This window comes from Mobula hypostoma, chromosome 2 (assembly GCF_963921235.1).
Source record: "Mobula hypostoma chromosome 2, sMobHyp1.1, whole genome shotgun sequence".
Lineage (NCBI taxonomy): Eukaryota > Metazoa > Chordata > Chondrichthyes > Myliobatiformes > Myliobatidae > Mobula > Mobula hypostoma.
In genome coordinates this window covers 117,322,144-117,337,418 of record NC_086098.1, presented here as the reverse complement: position 1 = coordinate 117,337,418, position 15,275 = coordinate 117,322,144, and the positions used below count along the sequence as shown (strand labels likewise).

At 42.7% G+C, this 15,275-nt stretch overlaps 1 protein-coding gene across 4 annotated transcripts in view; it reads right to left on the bottom strand.

Annotated features, from left to right (window-relative positions):
• The window catches only part of enah (ENAH actin regulator), a 340,698-nt gene that overhangs the window by 42,863 nt on the left and 282,560 nt on the right, over nt 1-15,275 (bottom strand). For 3 of the 4 annotated variants that reach the window (XM_063040500.1, XM_063040499.1, XM_063040501.1), the window contains one exon: nt 9,320-10,123. The exons of the other annotated variant lie outside the window; for it this stretch is intronic. In XM_063040500.1, coding sequence (XP_062896570.1) covers nt 9,320-10,123 — 804 coding nt within the window. The remainder of the gene's footprint in view (nt 1-9,319; nt 10,124-15,275) is intronic. 4 annotated transcript variants of the gene reach the window in all.

Here is a 15,275-nt window from a genome sequence, read left to right as displayed (position 1 = left end):
AATTATGCATAAAATGCCATTTTGTTTTGTTTTAATGCAAGGTTGCTTATATCTCACATTAAATACAGTGTGCAATTTGGTTCTATCACTGACGAAAGTAATTTTGGAAACAGTTCAAAGATGAGCTTTGAAAAGAGCTTTCCAAGTATCTTAAGAAAGACAGAAAGATTCAATCCTAATATGGGTACCAGAGGATAAGTGTTAATATACAAAAAAATTGCCATGGATGTTGTAGGCTGAAAGGTTTGTTTCTGTGCTGTACAACTCTAAGAATATACTTATATTGACTTTCTCAACACACTCTGAAGGTCAACTGTTATTGTTCACAGTACAATTCACAGAAAACAGTGAAAAAGAGCACAATTCACAATGATCTCCGGCCAACACTGTATGGTAGATAAACAATTACAGTACAGTATATGAAATTTATTCCAATGCGCACTGGCAATGCAGATACATCAAATAGATCTACACAGCAGCTTGATGTCATCAAGGGAATTGGCCAAACACATCTGTTCCCTTACATACATAGTGTTTAATGCTCATATGGGCACGTGGCCAAGTGGTTAAGGCATTGAACTAGTGACCTGAAGGTCATGAGTTCGAGCCCCAGCTGAGGCAACGTGTTGTGTCCTTGAGCAAGGCACTTAATCACACATTGCTCTGCGATGATACTGGTGCCAAGCTGTATGGGTCCTAACGCCCTTCCCTCGGAAAACATTGGTGTCGTGGAGAGGGGAGACATGCAGCATGGGCAACTGGTAAAAATGAAATCAAATCCTTAGAAAGAGATGACATAGGATAAGGACAGGAAGATGTAGAATCCTTGTGGATAGTGTCAAGAAACTGCAAGGGTAATAAGACCATGATAGGAGTCATATAGAGGCCTGTGAACAGCAGCCAGGACTGTGGGCATGGGCTACAAATGACAACGGGAGATAGAAAACACATGTCAAAAGTGCAATGTTATGATAATCATAGGGGGCAGGGTTTCAGATTTCAGGATCATTGGGACCTCTTCTGGGGCAGGTGGGACCTGTACAAGAGAGATGGGTTACACTTGAACCACAAGGGGACCAATATCCTTTCAGGGAGGTTTGTTAGTGCTATTGGGGAGGCTTTAAACTAGATTTGCAGGGGGATGGGAACCAGAGTGCCAGAGCTGACAGTGTGGCTGGGGTGAAAATAAATGATGTTGAAAGTTTAAGCAAATCCGCTGATAGAAAGGTTGTGAGTGGTGGTAAAAATCTTCTGAGGTGTATATATTTAAATGCTAGGAGTATTGCGGGGAAGGCGGATGAGTTGAGGGCGTGGATTGACACGTGGAATTATGATGTTGTAGCAATTAGTGAAACTTGGCTACAGGAGGGGCAGGACTGACAGCTTAATATTCCAGTGTTCTGATGTTTCAGATGTGATCGAGGCAGAGGAATGAAAGGTGGGGCAGTAGCATTGCTTGTTCGGGAAAATATTACAGCAGTGCTCAGGCAGGACAGACTAGAGGGCTTGTCTACTGAGTCCTTATGGGTGGAGCTGAGAAACAGGAAAGGTATGGCCACATTAGTGGGATTGTATTACAGACCACCCAATAGTCAACGAGACTTGGAAGAGCAAATCTGCAGAGAGATAGCAGGCAACTGCAGGAAACATAAAGTTGTGGTGGTAGGGGATTTTAATTTTCCATACATTGATTGGGACTCCCATACTGTTAGGGGTCCAGATGGTTTAGAGTTTGTAAAATGTGTTCAGGAAAGTTTTCTAAATCAGTATATAGAGGGACCAACTAGAGGGGATGCAATATTGGATCTCCTGTTAGGAAACGAGTTAGGACAAGTGACAGAAGTCTGTGTAGGGGAGCTCTTTGGTTCCAGTGATCATAACACCATTAGCTTCAATTTGATCATGGACAAGGATAGATCTGGTCCTAGGGTTGAGGTTCTGAACTGGAAGAAGGCCAAATTTGAAGAAATGAGAAAAGATCTAAAAAGCGTGGATTGGGACAGGTTGTTCTCTGGCAAAGATGTGATTGGTAGGTGGGAAGCCTTCAAAGGGGAAATTTTGAGAGTGCAGAGTTTGTATGTTCCTGTCAGGATTAAAGGCAAATTGAATAGGAATAAGGAACCTTGGTTCTCAAGGGATATTGCAACTCTGATAAAGAAGAAGAGGGAGTTGTATGAAATGTATAGGAAACAGGGGGTAAATCAGGTGCTTGAGGAGTATAAGAAGTGCAAGAAAATACTTAAGAAAGAAATCAGGAGGGCAAAAAGACATGAGGTTGCCTTGGCAGTCAAAGTGAAGGATAATCCAAAGAGCTTTTACAAGTATATTAAGAGCAAAAGGATTGTAAGGGATAAAATTGGTCCTCTTGAAGATCAGAGTGGTCGCCTATGTGCGGAACCAAAGGAAATGGGGGAGATCTTAAATAGGTTTTTTGCATCTGTATTTACTAAGGAAGCTGGCGTGAAATCTATGGAATTGAGGGAATCAAGTAGTGAGACCATGGAAACTGTACAGACTGAAAAGGAGGTGCTTGCTGTCTTGAGGAAAATTAAAGTGGATAAATCCCCGGGACCTGACAGAGTGTTTCCTCGGACCTTGAAGGAGACTGGTGTTGAAATTGCGGGGGCCCTGGCAGAAATATTTAAAATGTCGCTGTCTACGGGTGAAGTGCCGGAGGATTGGAGAGTGGCTCATGTTGTTCCGTTGTTTAAAAAAGGATCGAAAAGTAATCTGGGAAATTATAGGCCAGTGAGTTTAACGTCAGTAGTAGGTAAGATATTGGAGGGAGTACTAAGTGACAGAATCTACAAGCATTTGGATAGACAGGGGCTTATTAGGGAGAGTCAACATGGCTTTGTGCGTGGTAGGTCATGTTTGACCAATCTGTTGGAGTTTTTCGAGGAGGTTACCAGGAAAGTGGATGAAGGGAAGGCAGTGGATATTGTCTACATGAACTTCAGTAAGGCCTTTGACAAGGTCCCACATGGGAGGTTAGTTAGGAAAATTCAGTCGCTCGGTATACATGGAGAGGTGGTAAATTGGATTAGACATTGGCTCGATGGAAGAAGCCAGAGAGTGGTGGTAGAGAATTGCTTCTCTGAGTGGAGGCCTGTGACTAGTGGTGTGCCACAGGGATCAGTGCTGGGTCCATTGTTATTTGTCATCTATATCAATGATCTGGATGATAATGTGGAAAATTGGATCAGCAAGTTTGCTGATGATACAAAGATTGGAGGTGTAGTAGACAGTGAGGAAGGTTTTCAGAGCCTGCAGAGGGACTTGGACCAGCTGGAAAAATGGGCTGAAAAATGGCAGATGGAATTTAATACTGACAAGTGTGAGGTATTGCACGTTGGAAGGACAAACCAATGTGGAACATACAGGGTTAATGGTAAGGCACTGAGGAGTGCAGTGGAACAGAGGGATCTGGGAATACAGATACAAAATTCCCTAAAAGTGGCATCACAGGTAGATAGGGTCGTAAAGAGAGCTTTTGGTACATTGGCCTTTATTAATCAAAGTATTGAGTATAAGAGCTGGAATGTTATGATGAGGTTGTATAAGGCATTGGTGAGGCCAAATCTGGAGTATTGTGTTCAGTTTTGGTCACCAAATTACAGGAAGGATATAAATAAGGTTGAAAGAGTGCAGAGAAGGTTTACAAGGATATTGCCGGGACTTGAGAAACTCAGTTACAGAGAAAGGTTGAATAGGTTAGGACTTTATTCCCTGGAGCGTAGAAGAATGAGGGGAGATTTGATAGAGGTATATAAAATTATGATGGGTATAGATAGAGTGAATGCAAGCAGGCTTTTTCCACTGAGGCAAGGGGAGAAAAAAACCAGAGGACATGGGTTAAGGGTGAGGGGGGAAAAGTTTAAAGGGAACATTAGGGGGGGCTTCTTCACACAGAGAGTGGTGGGAGTATGGAATGAGCTGCCAGACGAGGTGGTAAATGCGGGTTCTTTTTTAACATTTAAGAATAAATTGGACAGATGCATGGATGGGAGGTATATGGAGGGATATGGTCCGTGTGCAGGTCAGTGGGACGAGGCAGAAAATGGTTCGGCACAGCCAAGAAGGGCCAAAGGGCCTGTTTCTGTGCTGTAGTTTCTATGGTATGCACGTAGATTGGGAAATTCAGGTTGGTGCTGGATTCCATGAGAGGGAATTTCTAGAATCTCTGTAGATGTCTTCTTAGAGCAGCTTGTGGTTGAGCCCACAAGGGAAAAGCTATTTTGGATTAGGTAGTGTGTAATGAACTGGATATGAATAGGGAGCTTAAGGTAAAGGAACCATTAGGATTCAGTGATCATAATATGATAGACTTCACTTTGCAATTTGAGAGAAAGAAGTTAAAGCCAGCTGGATCAGTATTTCAGCAGAGTAAAGGAATTTATAGAGGCATGAGAGACAAACTGGCCAAAATTGATTTGAAGGAGACACTAGCAGGAATGACAGCAGAGCAGCAATGGTTGGAGTTTCTGGAAGAATTTTGTATGGCGCAGGATAGATACTTCCTAAGAAGTAGTATTCTAAAGGGATGATGATGCAACCATGGCTGACAAGGGAAATTAAAAACACCATATGCAGAAAGAGAGGTCATATAATAGAGCAAAAATTAGTGGGAAATTAGAGGATTGGAAAGCTTTTAAAAACCAACAGAAGGTAACCTAAAAAGCATAAGGAGGGAAAAGATGCAATATGAAGGTAAACTGGCCAATAATATCAAAGAGGATACCAAAAAAGTTTCATCAGATATATAGAGTAAAAGAGAGGCATTGTGGAAGGCACTCAGTAGTATGTTGGTAGTCAGGGGGCAGAAGTGAGTGCAATTGCTTTTACAAGGGAGAAGATGTTTGGGAAGCTGAAAGGACTGAAGGTGGTTAAGACACTTGGACCAGATGGACTACATCCCAGGGTTCTGAAAGAGGTGGATGGAGATATTGTGCAGGCATCAGTAATGATCTTTCAAGAAGCAGTAGATTCTGGCATAGTTCCAAAGGACTGGAAAATTGCAAATTTCACTCCACTCTAAGAAGGGAGGGAGGCAGAAAAAAAGGAAATTGTAAGTCAGTTAGCCTGACCTCAGTGGTTGGGAAGATGTTGGAGTCGATTGTAAAGGATAAGGTCTCAGGCCACTTGGAGGCAAATGATAAAATAGGCCAAAATCAGCATGCTTTCCTTAAGGGAAAATCTCCCCTGACAAATCAGTTGCAATTCTTTGAGGAAGTAACAAGTAGGATAGACAAAAGAGAATCAGTGGACATTGTATACATTTATTTTCAGAAGGCCTTTCACAGGGTGCTGCACATGAGGCTGCTTGGCAGGAGGCAGAGTAGGAATTAAGGGAGCCTTTTCTAGTTGGCTGCTGGTGACAAGTAGTGTTCCACAGGGGTTGGTGTTGGGACTGTTTCCTTTTACATTATTTGCCAATGATTTGGATGACAGAATGAATCTCTGGGTTGTATATGGTGATATATGCACTTTGATAATAAATTTACTTTGAACTTTACAGCAATGGCAGATAGTTAACCACTCTCTTGTTTTTCAGTGCTTGGCATTTACTTGTCCATGTCTGAATGTTGCTGTCACCTTGCTGTCCACAGGCATGGACAACTTCATTTCCTGAACAGTTAGAAATGGATTCAATTGTGTGATCATCAGCTAACATCCGAGTAAATCTATGGTGATGTACTGGGGCTGCCATGATTCACTCACAACTGTTGGAAAAATCTTCCAGGTACATATCACTTGTGTAGATACCAATGACAAATCATTCACACTCTTGGGTCCACACTTGGACCAAAGCTGTGAAGAATATTTATACACAAGGATGAAATGCAGGAGTAGGCCACTTAGCCCTTCAAGACTGCCCTACCATTCAATAAGATCAAAGCCGATCTGATTGTAATGTTAACTCCACATTCTCTATATACACATAACTGCATGGCTAGGGATAGCTCAAATACCATCTGTGAGGGGTGATTGATAAGTTCATGGCCTAAGGTAGAAGGAGTCCATTTTAGAAAACCTAGAACATTTATTTTTCAACATAGTCCCCTCCGACATGTACACACTTAGTCCAGCGGTCGTGGAGCATATGGATCCCTTCTTTGTAGAAGTGGTCCACAGCAAGGGTGATTAATAAGTTTGTGGCCTAAGGTAGAAGAAGATGAGTTATTAACTTCAAACTTCCTGCATTATCATTCAAAGAGTTGAACTGCATATGCATGTAATGAGAGTATCTTGGACCTCCAGGTGGTCCACAGCAGGGGTGATTGATAAGTTCGTGGTCTAAGGTAGACGGAGATGAATTATACAGCTCTCGTTACATGCACATGCAGTTCAACTCTGAGTGAAAATGCAGAAAATTTGAAGTTAATAACTCATCTCCTTCTACCTTAGGCCACAAACTTATCAATCACCCCTGCTGTGGACCACTTCTGGAGGCCCAAGATGCTGACTTCTACAAAGAAGGGATCCATACGCTTCATGAACTCTGGACTAAGTGTGTAAATGTAGGAAAAATAAATGTGCTAGGTTTTCTAAAATTGACTTCTTCTACCTTGGGCCACGAACTCATCAATCACCCCTCGTATAAATTTGCTGATGATACAACCATTGTTGGTAGAATCTCAGGTGGTGACGAGAGGGTGTACAGGAGTGAGATACACCAACTAGTGGAGTGGTGCCACAGCAACAACCTGGCACTCAACGTCAATAAGATGAAAGAGCTGATTGTAGACTTCAGGAAGGGTAAGGCGAGGGAACACATACCAATCCTCAAAGAGGGATCAGAAGTGGAGAGGGAGAGCAGCTTCAAGTTCCTGGGTGTCACGATCTGAAGGTCTAACCTGGCCCCAAAATATCAATGTAGTTATAAAGAAGGCAAGACAGAATTAGGAGTTTGAAGAGATTTGGCATGTCAACAATACACTCAAAAATATCTATAGTTGTACAGTGGAGAGCATTCTGACAGACTGCATCACTGTCTGGTATGGAGGGGCTACTGCACAGGACCAAAAGAAGCTGCAGAAGTTTGTAAGTCTAGTCATAAACACAAAATACTCTGCAGATGCTGGGGTCAAAGCAACACTCCCAACACAATGGAGGAACTCAGCAGGTCGGGCAGCATTGTTGACTGATGGTTTCCACGGATGCTGCCCGACCTGCTGAGTTCCTCCAGCGTGTTGTGAGTGTTGCTGTAAATCTAGTCAACTCTTTCTTGGGCACTAGCCTACAAAGTACCCAGGACATCTTCAAGGAGCAGTGTCTCAGAAAGGCAGTGTCCATTATTAAGGACCTCCAGCACCCAGGGCATGCCCTTTTCTCACTGTTACCATCAGGTAGGAGGTATAGAAGCCTGAAGACACACACTCAGCAATTCAGGAACAGCTTCTTCCCCTCTGCCATTCGATTCCTAAATGGACATTGAATCTTTGGACACTAAATCACTTTTTAAAATATATACAGTATTTCTGTTTTTGCACGTATTTTAATCTATTTAATATACATATTCAATTTTACTTGTTTATTTATTATTTTAATTTTATTTATTATTACTATTTTTCTCTGCTAGATTATGTATTGCATTGAACTGATGCTAAGTTAACAAATTTCACATCACATGTCGGTGATAATAAACCCAATTCTGATTCTGATATCCACAGTCACTTTTTGTCTCCTTGTTTATTATGAACCAAGATACCCCTGGGCAGTCTGGTGACATAGACTTGGAAGATGTAGAATCCTTGTGGGTAGAGTTAAGGAACTGCAAGGATAAAAAGACCATGATGGAAATTACATACAGACCTCCCAAAAGTAGCCAAGATGTGGGCAACAAATTACAATGGAAGATAGCATGTCAAAAGGAAATGTTATTATAGTTATGGGGCTTTCAATATGCAGATAGATTGGGAAAATCAGGCTGGTTTCAGTTCTGGTCACTTCACTACAGGAAGAATGAGGATACAATGGAAAGAGTGCAGAGGAGATTTTACATGGTTGTTGCCTGGATTGGAGAGCGTGCCTTATGAGAATAGGTTGAGTGAATTTGGCCTTTTCTCCTTGGAGCAACGATGAGAGGTGTATAAGACAATGAGAGGGTCGCATTGATCATGTGGATAGCCAGAGGCATTTTCCCCAGGGCTGAAATAGCTAACAATGAGGGGGCACAGTTTTAAGGTGCTTGGAAGTAGATACAGAGGGGGTTGTCAGGGGCAAGTTTTTCCACACAGAGAGTAGTGGGTGCATGGAATGCACTGCCAGCGACGGTGGTGGAGGTGGATACAATAGGGTCTTTTATGAGACTCTTAGATAGGTACATGGAGCTTAGAAAAATGGAGGGCGATATGGTAGAGTAACTCTAGGCAGTTTCCAGAGTAGGTTACATATTCCGCACAACATTGTGGGCTGAAGGGCCTGTAATGTGCTATGTTCTAACCTTGGATTCTAAAAGAGAGAATCTGTAGAATGCCTATGAGATGACCTTTTTGAGCAGCTGTGATTGAGCCCACTAGGGGAAAATGCTATTCTGGATCGGGCGTTGTATAATAAACTGGATTTGATTGAAGAGCTTATGGTAAAGAAACCCTTAGGAAGCAGTGAACAATCTGAGACATCATCCTGCAATTTGAGAGGGAGAAGCAAAAGTCAAATGTTAACAGTATTACAGTGGAGCAAAGGGAATTGCAGGGGCATGAGCGAGGAGATGACCAAAGTTAATTGAGATACTTCCTATAGTGGGGGAGTCTGGAACCACAGGGCATAACCTCAGAATAGAGGGATGTTCATTTAGAACAGAGATGAGGAAGAGTTCTTTTAGCAAGAGGGTGTTGAGTCTGCTGAGTTCATTGCTACAGTCGACTGTGGAGGCTAGGTCATTGGGTGTATTTAAGGCAGAGGTTGATAAATCAGGGCATGAAAGGGTACGGGGAGAAGGCAGAAAAATTGGGTTGAGAAGGAAATGGATTAGTCATGATCAAATGATGGGCCAAATGGCCCAATTCTGCTCCTATATCTTATAGTCTTAACCCAGCAAGTTAATCCAAAGAACACCACAGATGAAAATCAAACCCACAGCATTCACCAAGGATGTTTTTATTTAATACAGAAATAAAACTTGATTAATGCATTAATTTAGCTAACCAGTCAGCTAAATTAACGTATTATGAACTACATACTTTATCATAGCCTCTAAATATCAACCTCTTGTTCAACTGCACATTCATGTAACCAATACCTGGGTTATACTGAGATAAACTGAGTTTTGTTCATTGCCTAGAACTGATAGATGGTAGCAGAGAGAAAGCCTTACCATGTAGAACTGGAGGTTCAGCCAGCTGAGGGGGTGCCTGGGTGTTTGGCTCAGGAGCCGAGGAGTCTCCCAGCCCAGAGAAAGAGTTCTCAGCAGAGGCAGGCAGCTTGGGGGAAGTAGGGGTGATTGCACAAGGAGAAGGAGGTACAGGAGGTTGAGACACCGCAACACTGATGTTTGATGACACAGGAATGTTGTGAGATGCTTGTGAGAGAGGCAGATGAGATGGGGGACGGGGAGGAGGAGGTGGTGGAGGTGCAGCTGCAGCAGCACTTGGCCCCTGCTGGAGTGGAACATCAGGTGAGCCATTAATGACAGAAGGTGATGGTGGCTTCTGGATTTGGATGGGAGTTGGAACAGGAAGGACTGGACGAGGACCTGTAGCCTTGGCAGGTGGACTACTGATTACTACAGGTGGAGACGGGGGAAGAGGAGAAAAATTAGTGGCAGGCCAGACCACTGGCTTGGGGACTGAGGGAAGAGATGGAGGAGCACTGACGGGAGATGGTGGACCAGGTGTTCTGTGAATAGGACGTGGGACAGTTGCATAATGAGGCAAGACGGGATGGAAGGCAGAGCCAAGAGAAGTCGCAAAGCGAGATGCCGAATGACGCAAAGGTGGGGTGGGTGGGGTAGAGTTTGAGGAGGCAAGGGATGCATACTCTGAGAGAGAATCTGAGGAGGGGGGAGTGCAGGATGAGATGGGGGCTGTGGACACAGCCTTTGTGTAAGGTGGGGGAGGGATTGATGGGGGTTGACAACTACTATATTCAGGAGGTGGAGTGTTGTACTCGAAAGATGAAGCTGGAAATGAAATGGAAGCAGCACAAAGGAGACAAGAGGAAAGAGAGAAGAGAAAAAATACAACTAACATTGCAATGGAGTCAATAGTTGAAAGGAAACCAAGTTTTAAAAGCTGCAGCTTGCCTCAGAGATCAGTCTTAGCGAAGTGTCAGAAATATCACTTGCGGCATATTGTAAATACATCAATAGAAGATGCTGGACAAAGAAACATTAGAACACTGCAGAGAAAAATCAAAAGCTTCACCAGAAGAGGGGTGTGGTGGGGGGGGGGGGCGGGGAGCATTTGGCTGGTTCCTGGCACTGCTGCAGCCCAAATGTAATAGGATCGGAAAAAAATGATGTCAAGTGGTTTACATTATTTAGTAATAAATTAGCCTTTCGCAGACACACAAAAGTTGCCTTTTTTGTTTTAGACTGGTCAGAAAGGATACTCGAGTTTAGATGGGATTTCATAATGTGTACTTGTAGAAGAACAGGTCTGCTAGAGTCATGTGTGCTCTGCAGCCTAGATCGATTGTTTGATCAATGAAACTCTCCAGCACCATAGCAATTCAAATTTTTTGAGCATTCATAAGGGATGCATTCATGTTCAATTCCTGGGTGTAACTTGGAAAGCAATGATGAGATACCATGTACATTTTTGGATGTGGGCACTTATTGCTCACCTTTCATTCACTCATACCAGTGTTTACCAGGTGACTTCAAAAGACATTTCAAATTTATTGATGTGGGTCTGGAGCCATAAGTAGGCAAGACTGGTGAATTTCCTCTCCAAATGCCATTAATAAATCAAATGAGGTTAGTTGGTTTTGTTTTAGCTCCAGATAATTAATGGAATCTAAATTCCGCAAGTGTCAGTGATGGGATCTGACCATGCAGCCTGGTGATGCAGTGGTTAGTGCAGATATCTCACAACTCAAGGAACATGAGTGGTTCTGACCCCCCGTGCTATCTTTGCAGATTTTGTATATCCCTGCTGTCACAACATGCTTTCCCCCAAGTGCTCCATTATCTTCTCATATCCTAAGGACATACTGTCCAACATTGCTTTTATTTCAGTTACTGGAATCTGCAGCTTTTTAAATTTTAAGTTTTCATTTTCCTTTGCTCTACTAGGTGCTAACACAAGCAGAGTAGGTGAAATGACCCCCCCCCCCCACCCTTCTGTGCTATAATATATCAGTCTCCAGATTTTTAGCATAGGCCTCCAGGTTATTTGTCCAAAAGTAGTGTGATCACTCTTCGAGTATGATGTTCTCCAAAGTGGTTATCTATTAGTGGCTCCTGATATGACTGCCAAGGCTGATCCAGGACCCAGAGATTCTGGCGTAGTTTGGGTAAGAGTAAGTGGTGGTTGGATAGTGTTGTGCAGTACTCAATAGCACCATCGCTCTACCCTTCGGGGCAGAAAAGTGGTGCTGAAGCAAGAGCTCGAGCATCCTTTCTACAGTCAACAAACAGTACACATCAGAGTGAGCAAGGCAGGTGATCAGACCTCTGTCAGACAGAGAAAAGATTTGGATGAAGAACTCGTTTCCATCTTTTATAATGTTGATTGACCAGAATTTAAAATTTTTGTTTTTTTTAAATATTTGTACAGTCTATGAGTCTCATGATCATATGTGATTATTTGCAGTATTGAACAGAATATTTCAAGCACTGAATTCCTCCCACCATTCACCCCCATGGCTGGTCCTGTGAGGCAAGCTACATGTAAATACAAAGAGCCATTCATCATCTGTTCATCAATAAAATGAATCAGCACTCAAAATGAAGAGTCAATTTTAACACAGCCACAGTATCCCCTCTAGGGCCCAATTCACAGCTGCTGGTGGCGCAGTGACATCAGTGCCGGACTGCGGAGCAAAGGATCCCAAGTTCGAACCCAGTCGGGCTGCTCTTGGGCACACTTTCCATCCATGCCGGTTTGAGTGTCAAGCTCACAACTCGGCCTCAAAAAAAAAAGAGACTGCGATGGAAGAAGGACATGGGGGACCACTCACAGAATCTTTCCTCTAAGACAACCACTTGAAAAGTGGTCGCTGAGGCTCTGGCACAGCATGGTACACCAAAAAAAGGCTAAATCCTCACACCATGGATTCAATTGGCAGCTTAATTTTTACTTCATTGGATTTCAAGCAAAGTAAGTTTACTGGCTATTTTAAAAAGTTTTAATCTCAAAACTGGAAATTAATATTTTCAGGTGTTTTATGTTTCCATTAGAATCTTTCTCAGTTTTCCCTTATTTAAGTCCTACTCCTTAATAGAAATTATATACTCATAATTGGATTTGAATCAACAGACAGGTATGTGACATAACTATGGGTGCAGAAACCATGGCTATCCTATGTTCAATCATAATAGACACTTTGCAATGTATGTGGTATAGTACTAAGATTCGGTGGAAGTTATCGACACAGAGGTTAATTTAATTTATCGCAGGTAGCAACCTAAACAGCTTTATCAAAATCTCCCTTGGCGGTACTGCAATCCAAGCTTCTCCCACAACTTGCAAGAACTGAAAAACCAGATCACCAGGAATGGACAGGGGTCTACCAAATTTAATGATTTTAACATCAATACAACCTTTTTAAAGGTGAGAATTAAACCATTCTGGCAAAAATCAAGCGTGACAGTGGAAAAGTGTATACAGAACTGGAGGAGATTGCAGAGGTACTTAATGAGTACTTTGCTTCAGTATTCACAATGGAAAAGGATTTTGGTGATTGTAGGGATGACTTACAGCGGACTGAAAAGCTTGAGCATATAGACATTAAGAAAGAGAGTGTGCTGGAGCTTCTGGAAAGCCTCAAGTTAGATAAGTCACAAGGAACGGATGAGATATACCCCAGGCTACTGTGGGAGGTGAGGGTGGAGATTGCTGAGCCTCTGGCAATGATCTTTCCATCATCAATGGGGACCGGAGAGGTTCAGGAGGTTTGGAGGGTTGCAGATGTTGTTCCATTATTCAAGAAAGGAAGTAGAGATAGCCCAGGAAATTACAGACCAGTGAGTCTTACTTCAGTGGTTGGTAAGTTGATGGAGAAGATCCTGAGAAGCAGGATTTATGAACATTTGGAGAGGCATAATATGATTAGGAATAATCAGCATGGCTTTGTCAAAGGCAGGTCATGCCTTATGAGCCTGATTGAATTTTTTGAGGATGTGACTAAACACATTGATGAAGGTAGAGCAGTAGATGTAGTGTATATGGATTTCAGCAAGGCATTTGACAAGGTACCCCATGCAAGGCTTATTGAGAAAGTAACGAAGCATGGGATCCAAGGGGGTATTGCTTTGTAGATCCAGATTTGGCTTGCACACAGAAGGCAAAAAGTGGTTGTAAACGGTTCATATTCTGCATGGAGGTTGGTGACCAGTGGTGTGCCTCAGGAATCTGTTCTGGGACGCCTACTCTTTGTGATTTCTATAAACTACCTGGATGAAGAAGGGGAGGGATGGGTTAGTAAATTTGCTGATGACAAAGGTTGAAAGTGTTGTGGATAGTGTGGAGGGCTGTCGGAGGTTACAGCCGGACATTGATAGGATGCAAAACTGGGCTGGGAAGTGGCAGATGGAGTTCAACCCAGATGAGTTGGTTCATTTTGGTAGGTCAAATATGATGGCAGAATATAGTATTAATGGTAAGACTCTTGGCAGTGTGGAAGAGCAGAGGGATCTTGGGATTCAAGTCCATAGGACACTCAAAGCTGCTGCGCAGGTTGACTCTGTGATTAAGAAAGCATATGGTGCATTGGCCTTCATCAATCATGGGATTGAGGTTAGGAGCTGAGAGGTAATGTTGCAGCTATATAGGACCCTGGTCAGATCCCACGGATTGCTGTGCTCAGTTCTGGTCGCCTCACTATAGGAAGAATGTGGAAACCATAGAAAGGGTGCAGAGGAAATTTACAAGGATGTTGCCTGGATTGGGGAACATGCCTTATGAGAGTAGGTTGAGTGAACTCGGCCTTTTTCCCTTGGAGCAATGGAGGATGAGAGGTGACCTGATAGAGGTGTACAAGATGATGAGAGGCATTGATCGTGTGGATAGTCAGAGGTTTTTTTCCCAGGGCTGAAATGGCTAGCACGAGAGGCCACAGTTTTAAGGTGCTTGGAAGTAGGTACAGAGATGTCGGGGTAAGTTTTTTTATGTAGAGACTGGTGAGTGCGTGGAATGAGCTGCTGGCGACGGTGGTGGAGGTGGATACGATGGACAGGTACATGGAGCTCAGAAAAATAGAGGGCTATGGGTCACCCTAGGTAATTTCTTTTTTTTAAATTTTATTTTTATTTGGATAAGGAGTTCACAATTATCATGTACTTTTTTCACACATATAACCTTTTCCATACCCTAGGTAATTTCTAAGGTAAGAACATGTTTGGCACAGCTTTGTGGTCCGAAGGGCCTATATTGTGCTGTAGGTTTTCTATGTTTCTAGAAATAAAAAAAGAGCAAAACTGCACCTATGAGAATATAACAGGTCCAGAACAAGATGGTTCAAATTCAGATTTACCCAGTTCTGCTGCAGAAACAGAAGCTGGGTTTTGCATGAAGTATTTGAAAAGGCCACTGGTGCTTGCCATGAGAATCAAGCACCAGCTTCTGGTAACCAAATGCTAAATACGGAAATCTGGAAGCTGTGTCAAAATTACTCAGCGTCACTAGTGACTGCATGATAATACCGCCAAACTGATAATTAGATATTGACATCTACATAAGACTATGAAGTTGGTACCACTTCTTAGCACATCCGATGTAGATGAATTCAGGTGCTACTGAATTTTTAGCAGCGTAAATCACAATTATCAGCAAGTAGCCTCTTCCACCCTGCAGGGTTAAGTTTCCACGTGTAGAACTCATTCCTTCAGAATCTGATTTGTTGGAGATTTGAAAAATAAATCACTTTCTTTTCTACAACATAATCTTTTTCTTTCCTGCTTCATGTGCCTAAATACATGATTTTACAATTGACGTTACTTATATTTCTTGGCTTGAACCGTGCACATCTCAGTGAGGATGCACCAGTCTCATTGTTTGAAGAACCTCACTAGGGCTTGACCTGCTCACACAATCCACAATCTCTTGCAAAGGGCACAGTGCTAGAAAGTCAGAGATTATTGCTCAACAGTTTATGAAAAGTTGTGGCTG